The 17771-nt window shown below is 60.7% G+C and overlaps 2 protein-coding genes across 7 annotated transcripts in view; one reads left to right on the top strand and one right to left on the bottom strand.

Annotated features, from left to right (window-relative positions):
• Window positions 1-6572: 6572 nt before the first annotated feature.
• Window positions 6573-13258, bottom strand: LETM2 (leucine zipper and EF-hand containing transmembrane protein 2). Of its 3 annotated transcripts, XR_013923365.1 has the most exons (11): window positions 13052-13258; window positions 11801-12233; window positions 11510-11653; window positions 11021-11155; window positions 10407-10610; window positions 9601-9720; window positions 9013-9123; window positions 8783-8869; window positions 8263-8337; window positions 7494-7755; window positions 6573-6782 (listed from the first exon to the last, which is right to left on the bottom strand). XR_013923365.1 is itself a non-coding variant. In XM_080360103.1 (10 exons), the coding sequence occupies exons 1-10, from the start codon at window positions 13096-13098 to the stop codon at window positions 7705-7707; spliced, it is 1407 nt and encodes a 468-aa protein (XP_080216229.1). In that variant the 5' UTR covers window positions 13099-13258; the 3' UTR covers window positions 7477-7704. The 3 variants fall into 3 exon arrangements, 2 of the variants coding, with proteins under 2 accessions (XP_080216229.1, XP_080216228.1); XM_080360103.1 differs by lacking the exon at window positions 6573-6782 and having other exon boundaries at window positions 7477-7755; XM_080360102.1 differs by lacking the exons at window positions 6573-6782; window positions 7494-7755 and having other exon boundaries at window positions 8005-8337.
• Window positions 13259-13456: 198 nt separating this feature from the next.
• The window catches only part of NSD3 (nuclear receptor binding SET domain protein 3), a 34430-nt gene continuing 30115 nt past the window's right edge, over window positions 13457-17771 (top strand). For 2 of the 4 annotated variants that reach the window (XM_080360101.1, XM_080360098.1), the window contains exons 1-2: window positions 13457-13497; window positions 13835-13956. In XM_080360101.1, coding sequence (XP_080216227.1) covers window positions 13866-13956 — 91 coding nt within the window. In that variant the 5' untranslated portion in view covers window positions 13457-13497; window positions 13835-13865. Of the gene's footprint in view, window positions 13498-13834; window positions 13957-16133; window positions 16253-17771 lie in introns of those variants that run through there. The other 2 variants (XM_080360099.1, XM_080360100.1) reach the window with 2 other exon arrangements.

The raw sequence follows: 17771 nt of genomic DNA, 5'->3' as shown, positions 1-17771 counted from the left end.
ATGGGGTTGTATTCAACAGTAATAATAACGTGTCGATGCCTTTTGGGAATACGTTGTCATGCCGTGCCTGGCCCCACGTCCCCCGCGCCGGGGCCGGCGCCGCGTCGGTGCCCCCGCGGTTTGGGCAGTGCCGGTGCTGGGGGTGCCCGGGGGCTTGGGAGTCGCGGTGGTCCCCGGGACACCGGAGCAGTGCCATGTGTCACCGACACCCTCACCCAGCTCGGTGCCCGCGGGGACACGGGCCATGCCACCAGTGCCTTACCGGTGCCCGGTTCGCCGTGCCGGGGGGGACGGGGCCCGTCCCTGGCTGGGGACAGCGCGGGGACACGTGTGTCCCTGTCCCTTCTCCTCGCTGGTGTTGAGACTCCAGAGCCAGACGCTGTTACTTGAAAAGTTTATTTTGCCTTTGTATGGAGAAATATTATTTGTTGTAAACTCTTCTGTACTGAATCTGGAATTCTTGTAATTATTAAAGACTTTATCCAAGGCTCCGTTCCCGAGCGGGATTACGATGCTCTGGGCTGGTGGGAAGGGGCTGCAAGGGGTCGGGGCGCTGAAGCTCATCCGAGCTGCCAAAACAAGGTGAGTGTGGCTGTGACGGTGTCGGGAGGTGTCACCGGGCGGGTCCCTTCCCGCCGGCCCCTCTCCCAGCCCTGAACGGTTCAGATGAAGCGGCTGCGCCACCGCTGGCCTCACCGGCCCCTGTGAAAGCGGCTGCTTGCTGCGTTTCCCTGTGTACATTAAATCGATCAGCTGTGCTCTGCCCCCCGCTCTCCCCCTCCTAAATTAAGCAGAGCTTTTAATCAAGTGATTTATGTTGAATTCACAGTCCTGGATTAAACTGGCAGCCCGGGCGGGGGGGGCTGGGGCTCCATAAATCACCCGCTGCCGGGGCTGACTTGGCCGCGGATGGAGCCCGTGTTTGCATCACCAGCAACCGCCGCTCTCACCGTCCCCTGCCCATTTCCTGGGGTTACCAGGAGGGCAATTAAATATGATAATAAGCAGAGCGGCTCCAGCAGCGCTGCTAATGCACACGGAGGAGACGGGCACCCCGGGCTGGGGGTCCCCGGGCATCCCCTGGGACCTGGGGGCTTGGCCCGTGGCTCCTGCAGACCTGGGGACACCACGCAGAGCCCTGGGGACACTGCACAGAGCCCTGGGGACACCACGTAGAGCTCTGGGGACACGACACAGAGCCCTGGGGACACCGCGCAGAGCCCTGGGGACACCGCGCAGAGCCCTGGGGACACCGTGCTGCCTGCCACCCAGCCGCACCCCCGGAGGGCTGCAGGGATGGGTGTGATGGGGACCCTTGGGAAACGACCCCAAACCAACAGCAGATTGCAGGGACCCCGGGTGGGTGGCGGGGGACACTGGGCACCGGTGGCCGCCAAGCGCTGGGGCCAGGGCCGCGTGTTTGGCTCCCACAGCACCCTTTGTCTGCTCCCCTCCTCGCCTCCCTCGTTCTCTCCTTTTAAAGCCTCCGCCGCGCAGCGCCCGCGCTCCCCTGGCTGCAGCCCAGGCCGGGCTGCTCGCTCCGCCTGGGCCGGGCTTGTCTGCCCGCCAGCCGCGCCAAGAACCTTCCCCACCGTTCCACCTTGACGGGGTTCGGCGGGTCCCGGGGCTCCGGCTCCAGCCCCCCGGCCACCCACAGCCCGGCCAGGGGCCACTGTCAGCGGGGCAGATGCAGCCAGATGTGCGCAGCTGCAGGAGCGGATGCCCCTTTGCCCCCCACGCCCCGTCCGTGGGGGGTGCTGGGCACCAGGTGACGGGGGGGCAGCACCGGGGCCCGTGTCCCAGCCGGGTGGGGCGGGCAGGGGACCCGCGCCCCCCGCAGCCCCACGCCGCGGCCAGGGCTCCGTCCTGCGCCGTTTGGCCGCGGAGCCCTCGCTCTACATGACTCGAGGCTGGTGTAAACCTCCCTCTCCTTTGTTACGAACGTACCACAGAGGCAGAAAGCCTGCTCAGAATGCAACGCTCCAACACAGGAGGCTATAAATCTCAGCCTTTGTTGTGCTTGGGCCTCACTAAATCAGTGCTTTTCCCCCGAATATTAATCTACTATAAAAGTGCTGAGCGTGCACCTTTCCCCGCGGCGCTCTGCGGAAGAGGCTGACGCAAGGACCGGTGGCACGGGGACGTTTCCGACCAGCATCCAGCAGAGCCCCCGCGTCCCGGGCAGACCGCTGTCCCCACGCCGGCACGGCGCGCGCTGGTGGGATGCGGCAGACCCGGTGCCGTAAACCCGGCTCCGAGCCGGGACCGGCGGCGCAGAGGGTGCCGGGGAAGGAGCCGGCTGGCCCGGCCGAGGGGAGCCGAGGGGTGTTTGGCACCCGCGCGGCTGGAAAAGCTCTCCCCACGCCAAGGCACACGCGGCCTTGGAGCTGCGCGGCCGTTAATTCGCCCGACTCTGCAGAACAGAATCCAGGAATTTATTGGGGCTCTGCTGGGGTCGTTTCCTCCGCGCACTCGGGGGGGTCATGTAGCAAAAACTGCTGACTCTCCCTTTTTTGTGCCTGTGGGTCAGGGGGGCGGGAAGGTGCCAGGGTGGGAGCGGCTGGGGCTGTGCAGGGGTGTTCGGTCTGCAAAGGGGTTTGTTCAGAGCTGCGTCAGTGGCCCAAAGCTCCTTGGGTTCACCCGCCTCCACCGGCCCCAGTGCCTGCTCACCCGGAACAGGGGCAGGCTCGCTCACACTCTGTGCTCAGGGTGTGCAGGGTCTGCTCACACTTTGTGCTCACTCGGTGTGTTTAGGGTTTGCTCACACTTTGTGCTCAGGGTGTGTGGGGTTTGCTCACACTTTGTGCTTGCTCAGAGTGTGCAGGGTCTGCTCACACTTTGTGCTCACTCTATGTGCAGGGTTTGCTCACAGTTTGCTCTCAGGGTGTTCAGGGTTTGCTCTCAGGGTGTCCAGCGTTTGCTCACACTTTGTGCTCACTCCCAGAATATTCAGGGTTTGCTCACCCTTTGCGCTCAGGGTGTTCAGGGCTTGCTCACAGTTGGCTCTCAGGGTGTTCAGGGTTTGCTCACAGTTTGCTCTCAGGGTGTTCAGGGTTTGCTCTCCCATTGCACTCACTCTCAGGCTGAACTCCAAAGCCGGTGGCTCCGCGGTGCAGCTGGGGTTACCATAGGAAAAACAGGGAAGAGCACGCCCCAGCTTCCAGATCTTTCTAAATTAAAAACACCGGAGGAAAGCAGACACGGAGCGACTCCTGGCACACCCGTCTGCGCGGCGCGGGCACGGCGGAGCGCAGCGGGCACGGGGCTGCGGGACACCTGTGCTCGCCCTGTGCTCGCCCGCGGGTGGGATGGGCAGCGAAGCCCCTGGTGGTGCCGCGGGCTCCGCGCCAGCCCCTGCTCGCCCTCCATCTGCAAAACCTCTCAGCAGAGGAATGTGCTGCTCCCTGAGCCAGCGCAGGCCGGCCCTGCCTTCCTCCCGCCGGCCTCCTCCTCGGCCTCTGCCCGCGCAGGAGTGACCCGGGGAGCTGGGCTGGGGGCATTTGCGATGGGCACGGGGCTGGGGGAACAGGGAGCCGGGCTGGGGGCATTTGGGATGGGCACGGGGCTGGGGGAACAGGGAGCCGGGCTGGGGGCATTTGCGATGGGCACGGGGCTGGGGGAACCCCTGTCCCCAGCACACGGACCCGTCCCCAGCACCTCCCGCAGTGCAGGATGCCCAGGGGCCGCCGGACCCGCCGGGCGCAGCCGCAGCTCCTCTGGGTCTGGCCGAGCCCGGCTGGCGAAGCAGCCGCCGGGGGAACCACAATCTGCTGGTTTCAGCTCAGAGTTCCCTGCGCGGCTGCGGACGCTGCCGGGAGCTCAGCCGGGTCCAGAGGCTGGAGCGGTCACCAGCCTGGAGCACGGGGCGGGAGAAGGTGACTTCCCTCATTATCCTGTATTATGTGGCATAAGATGTTCCCCTAAGATGTATTTAAGGACTATCAGAGTGGCAGCCGTGCAAGGGAACATTACCCACCTGCAGGAAATTAAGGGTATTATGTGGGTAATTTTCTGCCTACCTTCGCACCCAGCCTGGAAAAACCCCGACAAGTTGAAATTAACTGCGATTTCCCCAAACCCCCTGAAAACTCCCCAGCGGGCGGGGGGTGTCTCCGGCGGGTCCCCAGCTGGGCGCACCCCAGGGTGCCGTGGCCCCCCAAGGCAGGCAGCGCGCTGCCCCGGGACCCGGCCCCGCCGACACAGCCCCGAGGCCCCGCCCAGGGAGCCTGTGCTGGGCAGGGGGCCGCCCAGCCCCTTTAAATGCGGGGATGGAGAAGGGCTCCTGCCCTATGGCTGCCCCACAGCCCCGGCACCACCGGTAAGTGCTCCCCGGCACCACCGGTAAGTGCTCCCCGGCACCACCGGTAAGTGCTCCCCGGCACCACCGGTAAGTGCTCCCCGGCACCGGGGCTCTGTGCTCTTGTCTTTGTTACCGTCGTTCTCTAAGGAACAGTTGACTTCTTGCACAGCTGAGGCGGTGGAGCGGGTTGGGGGTCTCCCGGCTCCTGCCCCTGCAGCTCAGCCACGGGCGGTTGGGGTTTCTCTGCAAATGCTGCTGGTGACCCCGCTCCTGGCTGCTGGGAAGTCAGAGCTCGTCGCTGGGCTCTGCAGGGCGCTGCGGCACCCGGTGTCACACGAACCCTCGTTCCAGGGTCAGACACCCTGGGTGACTCGGGTTTAGCGCCTCTGCCCCCGGAGGGAGGGTGGAAAACAGGGCGGTGTTGGCGCAGCTGTGGCAGCACGGACAGCGAAGCGTCTCCCGCTCTGTGCTCCTGTCCGTCCCGAGAGCCCGTGTCAGGTCTGCAGCAGCGTTTGTCCTGCGGTCCCCATGGGGTCGTTGACCCTGAGATGCTGATGGGCTGATGCTGCTCAGCTGGTGCTGAGCTGGGTCCGTGTGGGACGCTGCAGCATTGGGCAGGGGAGGACGAGCCTGTTCCTTGGTGCAGGTCCCACAGGGCTCTGGGCTTTGCAGCTGAGCTGCTGCAGAGAGAACAGAAACCTTTGAAGTCTGGTCAGTGCCGAAAACACTTCATTACGCTGCACTAATGAGTGGCTGACTGGGAATTTGGAATTCCTCAGCCGGGCTCTGGTGAGAGGGCATTTCTGGGTAACGCTCCCTCCCGTGGCTCTTCATTGCCCCTGGAAATACAAACAACTCCCCACCCAAGCTCTGCCTCCCCGGCCGGTGCTGCGTTGCGTGCGGGGCCCGGACGCCCCATGTGCCGCAGCCAGCTCTGCGGAGCGAGAGCGGCCCGCAAGGCGTCCCAGGCACGCGGCTGTTCCGTGCTGCTCGGGGGCTGGGACACGGGGGCTGGCGGCGGGAGCTGCTCCCGGGTGTCCCCTCCAGCTGGGGGTGGCCCCGGACGCACCGGGGAGCAGCAGCAGCAGCAGCGGCAGCGACCCCGCGCAGTGACCGCCCTGACTTGTCCATGCAGGGTCTGAGTGCTTTGATACCGGCTGCTGAACGTCCCTCGTACCTGGTGGCAGGATCCCGTGTGAACCCAAAGGGTTTCACTGTCTGCCCCCGTGACGTGCGGGTTTTGCACCTGTTTCAAAGGCTTTCGCAGGTTTCAGCCCCAGCCCGGCCCTGGGCTCGCAGCCCCGGCCCTGGGCTCGCAGCCCCTGCCCTGGGCTCGCAGCCCCGGCCCTGGGCTCGCAGCCCCTGCCCTGGGCTCGCAGCCCCTGCCCTGGGCTCGCAGCCCCGGCCCTGGGCTCGCAGCCCCGGCCCTGGGCTCGCAGCCCTGCCCGGCGGGAGGTGCCCCGGGGTGCAGCTGGGCACACGGGGCACAGGGACAGGGTGGGATGTCCCCAAACAAGGCGGTTTAGCTCCCAGCAGCTCATTTGGGGCTTTCCAATGGAGAACTGGCTGGTGCTGCTATCTGCCGGCGGGAAGGGGCCGTGTCCCTGTGCCGGACCGGTGACCCTGCGCCGCCTGGGACAGGGTTACTGGTGTGTGACAGGGTTACCGGTGCGGGGACGCGGAGCTGGCAGAGCCCCCAGCACAGCCGTGGGTCCCAGTGCTGGGACAGCACTGGTCGAGGTTCATTCGCACGACTCGTACACAGAGTAATTACTTCCCATTGTAGTAGAAAAACACGTCCCTTGGTGGCAGTGATGTGAACTGTCGGCTGCTGGCACAGAGGGGCTTGGGGCAGTGTGGCGGAGGTGGAAAAATCACCGATGGTGATGGAGTTATTGTGTGTCCCCACTGGACAGGGACCAGTCCCCTCTGATCGCTCGGTCGGGTGGGCCGGGCTGCTCTGCGAGCCCAGCTCATACGCTTTGATCAGACTTTCCCCTCGTGAGGCTCTTCCCGCTTACCCTGCATTCAGGAATTCCCTCTCGCTGTTTACGGGCTCCACCCATTGTACAGAAATCACCCGCCTTCTCTGAGCTCTGCACCCATCCCGGTGCTCAGCACCAGTGAAATCCTGCACGGAACAGTTGCTTTCCCAGCCCCAGCGGGCTGTGCGGACGGCAGCTCGCGGTGCTGTTCAGACAGCGGTGCCTGCCGGTGTTACCAGGGAGACGAGGCTTCTGCTAAATGCACATTTTATTGACATAACGTTTATTCTCATTTACCGACCACCGATCAACACAACCATCCAGCGCTGCGTCCTGGCCGTGCGAGCTGCGGGTGCGGGAACGGCTGAGGACGCGGGACAGGAGCCGGTCGCACAAGCTGCTGCTGCAGGGAGGCAGGAGCCTCTGTCACACATTTACAGTGCAGGTAACACCCGACTGACCTCTTTGAGTCGACTGCTCTAGAGGCTGTCTGACCTCTAGAAAAGACATTTTGTTCTGCTTAGCACCAAGTCTAACTTTAATTTTACAGTAAGTATAAATATACATATATTTAAAACCCATCATGTGAGTCACTTCTGGATATTTACATAGGACGAAGTAAAAATAAAAATTAACAAATGTTAAAACCAGCTTTTCAGTCGAGTCTACCAAAAAACTAGTGAACGCCAGGGCGTGCGAGGAACCGCTTTGTAAATACAGCGAGTCCAAGCCTGGCGGGGTTTAACCAAAGATGTGTGTAGGACCCCAGGGTGCCTTGCACGACCTGCCGGACCCTAAACCGCGCGGCTCTGCCGGGTGCAGCCCGTCCTGGTGCCGCCCCTGCACCGCGCTGCTCCGCTCCGCTCCCCCCCGTCCTTCCAGCCGCGCGGAGCAGCGCCGGCCCCCGCGGGACGGGTGTGACAGCTCGGGCGAGGGCTGCGCGGGTCATTCTTGCACTGGTTATCGGTTAAACCGCGCTAACTAGGATCAAGAGCTTGAGTTTAACATGGCAGCAGAGCGGGCTGCAAGCCCTGGCCATGTGGGTAGGGTCCTGCGGAGGATTTCAAACTGCAGAACGGGCTTTACTGGGCTTGCAGCCTAACTCATCCTGCGCCCAGGCCTTTGTGGCAGTGACGAGCTGCCTCTCCTAAGGTTTAGAGCACCTGATCAGTAGGAACACACAGTTGCATCATAATTTAGGTATTTACAGCATAAGTTAAACCGGTGGGGGCAGGGGATCCAGCCCAAGCGGGGAGCGGGCGCCCTGCGATGGCCGAGGAGCGAGCGCGCAGCGGACGCAGCGCCCGGGGGCGCTGGCACCTCGTGTGCGCCGCAGCCCCTGCAGACCCGCTCGGCCCTTCCCGCGAGGGCAGACGCCACAGCTCCTGTCGCAGCACTGGACCGTCCCCAGGCTCCAGCCTAAGCCCCGTTGGCGCCGGCCTTGCTGCTCTGCGCCGCTTCCAGTTTAGTCTGGGGGAAGAGAAAGTCGCGGATTTTAGGCGGTTCCAACGCAAATGCTGCTTAAAATTGAAAATCTCTTTTTGGTGTCCTCCCGTTTACTACAGGAAGCTGCTCTGAGAGTAACAGCTGCTGTGAACACAGTTCTGCAGGGTAAAGGAGTATTCTGCTGATAAAACTCAGCCTGGGCTCCAAACCTGCCTGCAGTGGCACCCAACATGTACAGGTGAGCAGCTAAACCCGAATGAAACATCCCCAGAAAGCCAATGGGTCAAAGAAAGGCAAATCACTGTAGAAGTGCTTCTAGAGATACAACATGGCACTTGGCACTGCTGACAGAGGTCACACGCGGTATTTTCGCGTTTAACAGCCCTCACTGCAGTTCTCATCCACAACTTCTCCAGCTGCTCCTTGAACTTAACGTTCACATCATCCTGTGGCACAAGTTTCCCCAGTCTGTCTGTGAGTTGTGTGTTGAACACTCTCCTTTGGGAAGCTGAAGGCTCTTTGAAATCTTACCTCTTGTGGGGGAGGCTTAACCGACACCTCTGGGGTTGGCAACTTCTCTGGCGTCTGAGACACAAACTCTTCATTCTTTAAGGAAAAAGCAGCTTTAAGTCGCGGAGCCCTCTCGGAAAGCCAAGCTCCAGCGAGACCCCGTACCTTCCCTCCCCCGTCCGAGAGGCTGGGCCCTGCAATGCACGTTTGTGAAGGATGCACGGCGGCGTTTCCAGCATTTCCCCTGGTATTTAACAGCACTACTTGGAACTATTTCTAGCAGTTGCCACAATATTCTCCTTTGATTTCAGCTGCTGCTCTTATTAGCTTGGACCAATTGAAGGAATTCACTTCAGCCTTATGCTGAGAACCGCGTGCTCTGGTTTTCTCACTCCAGGTATTTTGGCTCTTTGTCCTGGACAGTTCGCCAGGAGAGCTGAAAACACGTCACCCCAAGCTGGCTCCTGTGAGCTCAGTGCACCCGGACCGAAGTCTCCGCGTTTCTGTGAACACAGCAACTTGCAGACCGCTCTTTTCTCACCTTTCTTGCCTGTACGACAGGGGCAGGATCCACCAGCACCTCCCGCCCTTCAGGAACGGACGACACCGTTTCAGCAGCTCCACTTATCTGCGGAAGAACAGACAGTTCAGCACGGTCACAACTTCAGTCCGCTTGGAGGATCAAAGAACAAGATTCATGTCACAGCACTTCATTTTTGTAACGTGTAATGGTTAAACCATTAACCTGAAGGTTTTATTCAAACAACGCACCTTATTTTGTGGAACTGGAACAGACTGTGGCTTCACATCTATTAAGTACAAGGCACGGGAAAGCAGGAGCAGAGAAGGTGGAACGTTCTCTTTCAAATGCAGATCCAGCCACTGCGAGTGGGAAACAGAAGGAAAAGTTATTTCGTATTGGCTCTGTCTAGCACTCTTTATCCTTAGCGATCTTACAGCTATCTTGAGTTTGGCCAATACAGCTTTAAGTTACCACAAAGAGCAGAAATAGTTTTGCAGAGTTAAGAATACCCTGTAGGATACAGATTGGAGAGAAGGTTTCCAGCTACTAGTGAGGTACCAACATCAAACAGCCAAGTCCTTTGAGTTATCTACAGCTCACCTGAAACACCGCACCCACAGGAGCACCTGTAAACCGTCCGAGCGCTCAGGAAAGCCTAGTGTGGGCTCTACTGCAAGTCTTGGCTACTTCAGAAGCTCAAAACATATTCCACACCCCTCTCCATCCTGCTTCCAGCTACCCTGACGCTGCCTGTAAGGCGTTACCTGGGTGCTTCAGGCCTTAAAGCTCCGCGGTGCGCAAACCTCCTGCACACGAGCAGAGCAGAGCGCACTTGCCTGTCTGAGCTGCTCCTTGAGCTGCTCCTCCGAGAGCCCCAGCGAGCGCATCCCCCGGGCCCTGCAGGCGCTCTGCAGCTCCGGCACGCTCAGCCCGCCGACTCCCTCCTTGGCGATCATCTGAAACGAAGGGGAACGTTCCACCTGGGCACCGAGTGAGCCAAGGCCCTCGGTGACCTGATGAGCTTGGGCCCAAAGACGTGTCTGTGTAGGTAAATGTGCATCAAGTCCCCCCAGCACAAGGTGAGACAGAAGTGGCTCTGTCCATGGTTCATTGCGCCTTGGCAGCGGACAGGCTTCGGCTACAGAGACGGAAAACTTGGATCCTGATAAGTACTGAGAATTTCACTTTTACATGTGATCCTACAGGTTTGAAGAATTGACCCAAAGATGGGCAACCCTGTGAGGACTGCAGGCCTGAGAGCCGAGCCCGTGGTTACGCTGCACCGGCCTGTCAGGACCGGCTGCCTCTTACCAGTGGTATTTATTCCAGAATTGGAACCTCCCTTTTTTACAATTAGCATGACTCCAGACAAAAACATGAGGGTGTTCTAAACAGTGACAATATCTGCAGTGCCCCATGTCTTGGGGTTCACCAAAGGCAGCAAGGGTGCATGAAGATGAACCTCTGTTTTCTTTCTGGAAACTGTCAGAATCCGTCCCATGAATCCTGAACCCCACGGCGCGTGGGCAGCGGCGCACGCCCGAAGCAGAGCGGGCGGGCTGTGACTCAGAGGGCAGAACCCGAGGCTGCGAGGAGCGTGTGTTCCACCCCAGCAGCCACGTCTGCGCCAGTTTAAACTTACTTCATCATCCGCCTTGATGGTTCTGAGCCTCAGCCGGAGCTGAAAGCGGAGCAGGTTGTTGGTGCCGATGGGCTGCAGCTCGAGCAGTTTGCAAAGAGCCACGAGCTGCGGCCGCTCCAGGTGTTCCAGGGTCAGCTCGTCCTCGAACAGCTTGGAGAAGCGCACGATCTCCTGGGTGCTGGGCCGATGGCCGGTGTGACAGATCTACGCAAAGCAGAGGCACCGGGGCCAAAGTGAAACAGAATGGCAGGTTGTGAATCCTCTCTCCCCTCCAAGGAAGGAGCCCTCCTGTTTCTCTCACTGCTGTTCCCACCTCTCCATGGAAACAGAACTATATAGTTGAAAGGCCAAAGCCAAACAGAGTTTCTGAGCGGCAGCTTAAACAATTTCCCACAGTGAAGCCTTGGCTGTTGTTCCAGGATGGAAATGCCGGTATCTACAACCCATTTCACCGGGGTACGAGCTGCGAGAGGGAGCCCGGTTACCAACAGCTGACGGGACAGCTCTGCACTGCCAAACCTCTCCGTACCTTCACCCAAATCGCACCCTCACTGCCCACACCAGCGGCACTAAAGCTGCTGCCGGCACTGCTGCCGTCGCCCAGCACAGCTCACCTGGTGCACGTAGGAAGAGAATTGTCGGCCTTGGCCTGTATCCGCCTTGTTCCTTTTGGCCATCTCTGCCACGGTCTCCTGCAGGAACTTGGCTAACTCCAGCTTCGCACTGAGCTTCTTCTTCTGCTTCTCTTCCTTCGGGGAGGGAACAAAACACAATTAAAAATTCCACTTGAAAATCAGAAGGGATTCTGGGAAAGAGATGAAATAAGACTCCAGTACTGCAAGCAAAGAGGCTTCGCTTACTGTAGAAAATGGAATTGCTGTGCACTTCCCTACAGATCACTGTTTACAGAATGAGCTCCACATTTTGCTCTCCTGTCTAGGAATAAGCCAGGACTGTCTGACCCAGACGTGCGTGAGGACGACAGTGGTTCACAGCAGCTCCCTATGCGGCTGCACAGGCGTTCTAATGGGCTGGAACATGCGGCTGCACAGGTGTTCTAACGGGCTGGAACATGTATCTGTGGCTCTGGAAACGACACAAACCTTTTTTGACTCCGTCTCAAACGTTGAGGGCAGCATTTCAGGGAAGAGCTTCAAGAACACAGGTAACAGGAACTCCATGAAGGGGACGATGACGAACACGAGGAAGGGAACCAGCCGGAAGAGATCCGCACACGTTCGCAGCAGCTGCACAGAGAAGAGCACGCCAGAAATTATCATTCAACCAGACAAAAAGAGTGTTCCAAAGTGGAAACTGAGTGATTTAACTTCTTTCATTGCAGTCAGCCTCCCAGTGCATCGCCTTAGCAAGGCGTTCGTGTGCTTGGCACTTACCCTTCGCCTCTCCCTCCTGGTGAGGACCTGACCATGTAGCAGCCTCCACACCATCCTGGCGGCCACCTTGGTGTCAATCCACAGCAAGTGGAACCCGTTGTAATAATGTTTCAGCTCATCCACCACCCTTTGGCGCAAGGACCTTGTTCCCACTGGAGCCTCTACGATGTTTTTTGCTGGAGTTCTAGCAGGTTTGGCGTCCCGGTTCACGGCGCTTTGGTGGGGCGGAGGGTCGGCCCGCGGCTCCTGTCGCGAGCAGGCGGACGCGTGGAACGTCCGCAGGCCGGTGCCCCACGGTGCGCGGCGCAGCCATCGCTGCTCCGCAGAGTCTCTGACCAAAGTCCGGTTTAGATGAGAATCCACAAGTTGGACAAAAGCAAGTGCTGGAGCGTACGGAGGACTGGAGTGCACAAGGAGGTGGGAGCCTCTGAAACTGGAGAGATATTCAGGTAAGTAGTGGCTAAGGTACAGATAAGAGTGTTACAAATCACTGTTCCGAGTGCCAAATTAATCTTGTGAAATGGATCTTGTGGCTGCTTCAGCAGCTGGGATTCCTGTCCTTCAGCAACGGGCAAAATATTGAGACCTCGCCTCATGCTTAAAACTTTTCTCTTTAGGGGAGAACAACTCAAGGTCTCGTGCTGCCCCTGGGAGGCCATTAGACAATCACATCGGCTAAAATTTGCCAGTTGCAAACCAAGAAAAGCCAAAGCCCCTTCTCTCACCGAACATTTATTAACAGGACGGAGTTCTGTGTGTTTCCTGCCCCTTCCCTGCCCCGGGCACGGGAAGAGCCAGGCAGAGCGCTGGGGAGCGGAGGTGCTTCGGGTATCGGGCACGATTTCACCCCAAAGGGCTGTGGGCATTGAACAGGCTGCCCGGGCGGGGCTGGAGGCGCCAGCCCTGCAGGGCTGGGCACGGGGAGGAGGTTCCAGGACAGGGGGCAGCGCTGGGGTGGGTTATGGCTGCACTTGGTGATCCTGGGGGCTCGTCCACCCGCTGTGGTTGCACAGCAGAGCTGCGGGGTCCCCGCTCTGCGCTCTGACCGCTGCGGAGCCGCTCGCGTTGGACACAGCGGGTCTGTGCCCCCGGTCGGGCAGCAGGACACCGGCGGCAGCGCACCGGCAGCAGCGCACCGGCAGCAGGCCGGGAGCCAGCGCAGCAGCCCGGGCACGGCGCGGGGAGGGCGGCAGGACGCTCTGAGGTCCCAGGCTGACCCCCCCCGCCCGGCTCCCGAGGACCCCGCCTCACCTGGGCCTGGCCGCGGCCAGCAGCGCGTTCCAGCCGCAGGCGGCCATGGTGGCACCGAGTCAGCGGCTCCGGCCGGCGGCGGGCGGCGGGGGGACCCCTATCTCCGGCGGCGAAGGCGAGAGGCCGCCGGGCCCCGGCCCTGGTCCCGCCGCCTCGCTCCCCGCCATGGGCCCGGTCCTCCCGGGCTGGCCCATCGCGCCCCGCCCGCGCCGCTCTACCCCGGCAAGCGGCGCTCTATGGTTCCCTCTGCATCACGCCATCGCGTGGCGTCACAGCCCCTTCGGCGACAGCCAATCAGAAGGCAGGGTCGCGGCCCTGCCGCAGGCCACCCAATGGGAGCAGGGCGGGGCGGGGCTTGACCCGAGGTGCCCTCAGGAAGGGCCGCGCATTGGCTGCGAGGAGCGACGTGCGGGAGGGCGGGCCCGGCGGGGTGATGTCACGGGCCGGTGCGTGACGACATCGCGGGGCGGCGGGGCTGCCCGTGACGTCGGGGGGGGGGGGGGCACTGGCACGGGGACGGGGACGGGGACGGGGGGACCGGGACGGGGACAGCGGGGCCCGGGGAGAGCGGCCGGGGCGGCCTCTGGGCCCGAGCCGAGGCCTGCGGCCTGTGCTGAGGCCTGCGGCCTGAGCTGAGGCCCGCGCCGAGGCCCCGCGGTCGCCCCTTCCTCCCGCTCTCCGGCCGGTTCTCACCGGTGCCGCGGCGGCTCCCCCAGCGCCCCGGGGCCGGAGCGGCTCCGCTGGCGGCCTGGCCTCACCTCTGCCGTTTTGTCGTTTGTGTAGCGCCTGAAGAGCGGGAGGGAAGCCGAGAGCCATGTGCGAGAGCGGGCCCCTGGCCGGAAGGCGCTCTGCGGTTCGGCTCCACGCGCTCGCCCTGCCCTGCGACGCCCGAGAGCTGCTGGAAGGTAGGAGGGGTGTTAGGCCGTTAGCACACACAACAGCGCTTCACTGGTGGCCACCGGATGTTTCCTGGTGCATCCATGGGGTTTTCTTTGAAAATGCCACCAGCAGCCGCTGCCATCCAGTAAAGCACTGACAGGATCCCTTTATTTTTTGTACGGAACAAAACTTCGCTTTTACCTGAACGGTTCCTAAGCGATTGCAGATTGTATCTATGTATAGAACAGAACATATTCTGAGCAGCCGCGTGTACGACAGGTCAGGTAACAGTAGAGTCTCTTTTGTCTCCTTTTGCGTGTTACCACCTGAGAGCAGTTTTCCGTGGAATTAGGCGTCAGAAGGAAGTTTCAAGCCCTGACGTGTTGGAGACAAACACCGCGGGTCTGATGAAACACGTAGGCAGCGGGAGAAACGTTCCCGGGAGGTGACGGGAGACTCGGCCTCTCGCCAGGGAACTGACAGCAGGTGCTCCTGCGCGGTGCGAGGCGCTGGGCCTTGCGGTGGGCACTGCAGCGGGGGGCAGAGCCGCCCCCTGGGCTGCTGCTGGGAGCCCCGGGACTGAGCTGCAGCCTGTGCGCCCCCTTTTGAGCTGCAGCCCCTGCTCCCCCTTTCAAGCTGCAGCCTCTGCGCCCCCTTTTGAGCTGCAGCCTGTGCTCCCCCTTTTGAGCTGCAGCCTGTGCTCCCCCTTTTGAGCTGCAGCATGTGCTCCCCCTTACCGGGGCCTCCCTGTCTTTTTGGGAGCAGCACTGGGCAGGGACGGTTTGTCCAGGAACAGGCAGCGGTTCTGAGCTGTTCTGAAACGCGCAGGCAGCAGGAGTGGGGGCACAGCTTCTGGAAGCAATTAGCGCGCTGCATTTAATTATTCAGGGGGAATGTGGCACCTCTATGATTGCTCAGGAATGTTGTTTTCTCTTGGGTACGTCTCGGGGCTGTTGTGAAGCTCTGGGGTGTGGGGAGCACTGGGGCTGTTACTGGCGGAGCTGCGGTTGTGTGTGGTTCCGTGTGCTGATCTCCTGGAGCTGGAAACGGGGAGGTCCGGGCTCAGAACGGTGCAGCCGCGGTCGTGGCACGTCCCTCGTCTGCAGCTTCAGCTCTGCCGGTGGTTTCCAAACTACTTCAGGAACATCAGGACCCTCTGTATATTCATATTAAGCTTCATGCTTAATGTTAAGCATTTAGAATTTACAGAAGGGAAAGGAAGAGAGAGAGAGAAAGCCTTTTCTAGGTCACCTCCGTTTTTGGTCCCTTATTGTATTGGAGGGGGGGAATTGCTTTTAAAATTCCCTTTACGAGAGCAGTTCCCGCCGCAGACAGACCCGTGCTCGCTGCGGGCTGAGCCGCTGCTCTCTGGGCAGTGGGAACCGCTGCGCATTCGGGACTCCTTGCTCAGTCCCTCTTCACCTTCCTCGCTCGTGTTGGGTCACGTCTCTCTATCTAATGCTGTTTCTTTTATTATCCAACTTCCTTTTGTTTCTGGTAGCGGACGTCACCTTATCTTCCCGTCTTGTTTACTTTCCATTCTCTTGAGCTTTTCTTGCTTTCTGTTTTCATTTTGTTTCCCTTGCATGTTAACATTTTTGCTGCAGGGAAGATTTATTGTGTGCGCTTCGGTTGCGTTTTCTTCTGCAGAAGAAGAGTTGAAGGTTGTGGAGGAGGGGAGTTAATTGCATACATCTCGGTGCACAATTTTCCACACAAAACGGGATGGAAAACTCCCGAATCCAACGTTTTCTTTCTTGATCCAACCTCGGGAGCCAGATCGAGACTTCCCAGCAGAATTGGGGGTTTGTTTTTGGGAGCGGCGGGATTCGAACCCGCGGGCGCCGGCAGCGGGTCGGGGCCGCGGCGCGCGGACTACATCCCCCGGCGTGCCTTGCGGCGGCAGCGGCCAATGGCGGGCGGGGGCGGGGCGGCGCGTGCGCGCGCGCCTGCGCGGCGTCGCAGGGGGGCGGAGGCGGAGGGCGCGGGAGCGGGGCCGGGACCCGGGCAGAGCGGCACCGAGCGCCGCCTTCCCCCGCCGCCAGCGGTCGCCCGCGCCCGCCCGCGCCCCGCCGAGCGCCTCCCCTTGGCCGCCCCGGCCGGGAGCGGGCGGTGGTGGGGCGGGCGGCCTCCCGGGGCGGAGCCCGGCGCCAGCGGCGGGGGCGCGGAAATCGAGGCCGGGGCTCCGTCGCGGCCTGCTGCTGCGGGAGGAGGCGGGGAGGAGGAGGAGGAGGCCCCGCCGCCGCCGCCCCCGCCGCCGGCCTTTGTCTGCGCTGGGCTGGGTGGACGCGGCGGGGGCAGTTAGAATGGAACAGACTGAAGGTGAGGGCGGCGGGCGGGCGGGCGGCGGGGGCGGCGGCGCCGGCCCGCCCGGGCTTAAAGGGGCCGCGGCCGCCATGTTTGCTGCGGCGGCGGCGCAGCCCCCGGAGCCGCCCCCGCGGAGGGAGGGGGCCGGGGGGCGTCCCGGGGAGCGTCCCGAGCCCACCCCGCGGGGAAGGCCGGGGGGGGCCGGGCCGGGCCGGGCTCGGGGACGCGCGGCGGGACCCGCCCGCTTGTCCCGCCGGGCTGGGTTTGGGCAGCGGCGGGTTCCGCGGAGAGCGGCCGGCACTCGGAGGGGCCTGGCGGGGGAGCCGCACTCGGAGACCCCGCGTCTTCTGGGGCGGAGGAGTTGGGCTTGGAGCCGGCACCGCGCTCTCCTCCGCTGACACCGGGCGCCGCTGGCCCCGCCACCGGCCCGCGGACCCGTCGGCTTCTCGGGGAAAAACGCGTCCAGTGCGCGCTCTGAAGAGCCGCATGGAAGTGCAAGATTTGTTGTCTCTTGGATTATTGTGGTTTGAGGTCCTGGTGCAGTGTGCTCTACTTTGTTCTGTGTCTCACTCTGCTCGTCCTTGGCTGTCGATTCACTCAACAACATTAGTACAGGTTTAAGATGTTCAGTTTGTTGATCCAAGGCCATATGTTTTGTTTTAATACCACCATGTTTCGCATCTTTTAGCTCAGCAAGCTTGCCTGAGTTTGGAGTGATTCACGTGAGACATATTGCAGCTGTTACACTGGTTTTGGTGTGAGAAAGTGTGTCTTGTCTGTTACAGTGTTTGGTGTTGCCAAAGGTCTGGCCACTGGTTTTATTGTGTATGTCAGTCTGACTCTCCTTGAAAAACAAAAGATTTTCCTACGCTCTTCCTATTTGAGCTGAGGCTCTTAACACCAACGGAGTACTCTTAAACCCACTTTCAAGACAAACAACTTCTTTTTTCTTTTAATGCGTAGCATTTTCTTTGCCACTGTCTGAGTTGTTTTCTTTCCACGTCACCGTGGGAAACTTGTTGAAAGTGGCCTTATCAAAACTATATTACAGACGTGACTCTCTCTTCTGGCATTTGAAAAACCAACAAAGCACCTTGAGAAAGGTGTGCAGGGCAGCAGCCAGCCCCACCGCACGCGCTAAGGTTGTCAGGAGGCCTGTGATTCACCGCCAGGGTCTGCCGGAGGGGCTGCGCGGTCCAGCCGGCTCCGTGGAAATACACAGGCCACGACTTTTCTGCTGGTGAATCTACGTGCTCTTGAAAAACTCAGCATCGTCTTAAGGCGTGTCAACAAAACTTTCCATGCATGATTTCTTAGGACACCCAGAACAAAATGAGGCAGAGAGACTGTAAATACTGAATGCAGGAATCAGTAAGAATATTTGTTTTATCTCTGTATAAAGTTCATATAATTTGAACGCCATGGGATGCTGTTACAGGTGGTGAAGGTGCCCTCGGGGTGATTCTTGACGTAACTGTCGAAGTGCAGGTGTGTTGGGTTCCAGTGAGGAGTTTGGGGGCAGGTTTGCTTGCTG

Source organism: Nesoenas mayeri (genome assembly GCF_963082525.1).
Source record: "Nesoenas mayeri genome assembly, chromosome: 27".
Classification (NCBI taxonomy): Eukaryota; Metazoa; Chordata; class Aves; order Columbiformes; family Columbidae; genus Nesoenas; species Nesoenas mayeri.
Note: the sequence above shows the minus strand (reverse complement) of the source record. Positions and strands in the feature narration are given on the sequence as shown.

What these genes read in the sequence shown, in the direction of transcription:
- LETM2 (XM_080360102.1), bottom strand. Translation starts at nt 13,098, where the DNA reads ATGGCCGCCTGCGGCTGGAACGCGCTGCTGGCCGCGGCCAGGCCCAG. An exon ending in TTGAGACGGAGTCAAAAAAG is followed by an intron (nt 11,156 to 11,509) that starts GTTTGTGTCGTT and finishes CCCTCCCCGAAG; the next exon opens with GAAGAGAAGCAGAAGAAGAA. An exon ending in TCTCTTCCTACGTGCACCAG is followed by an intron (nt 10,611 to 11,020) that starts GTGAGCTGTGCT and finishes TGCTTTGCGTAG; the next exon opens with ATCTGTCACACCGGCCATCG.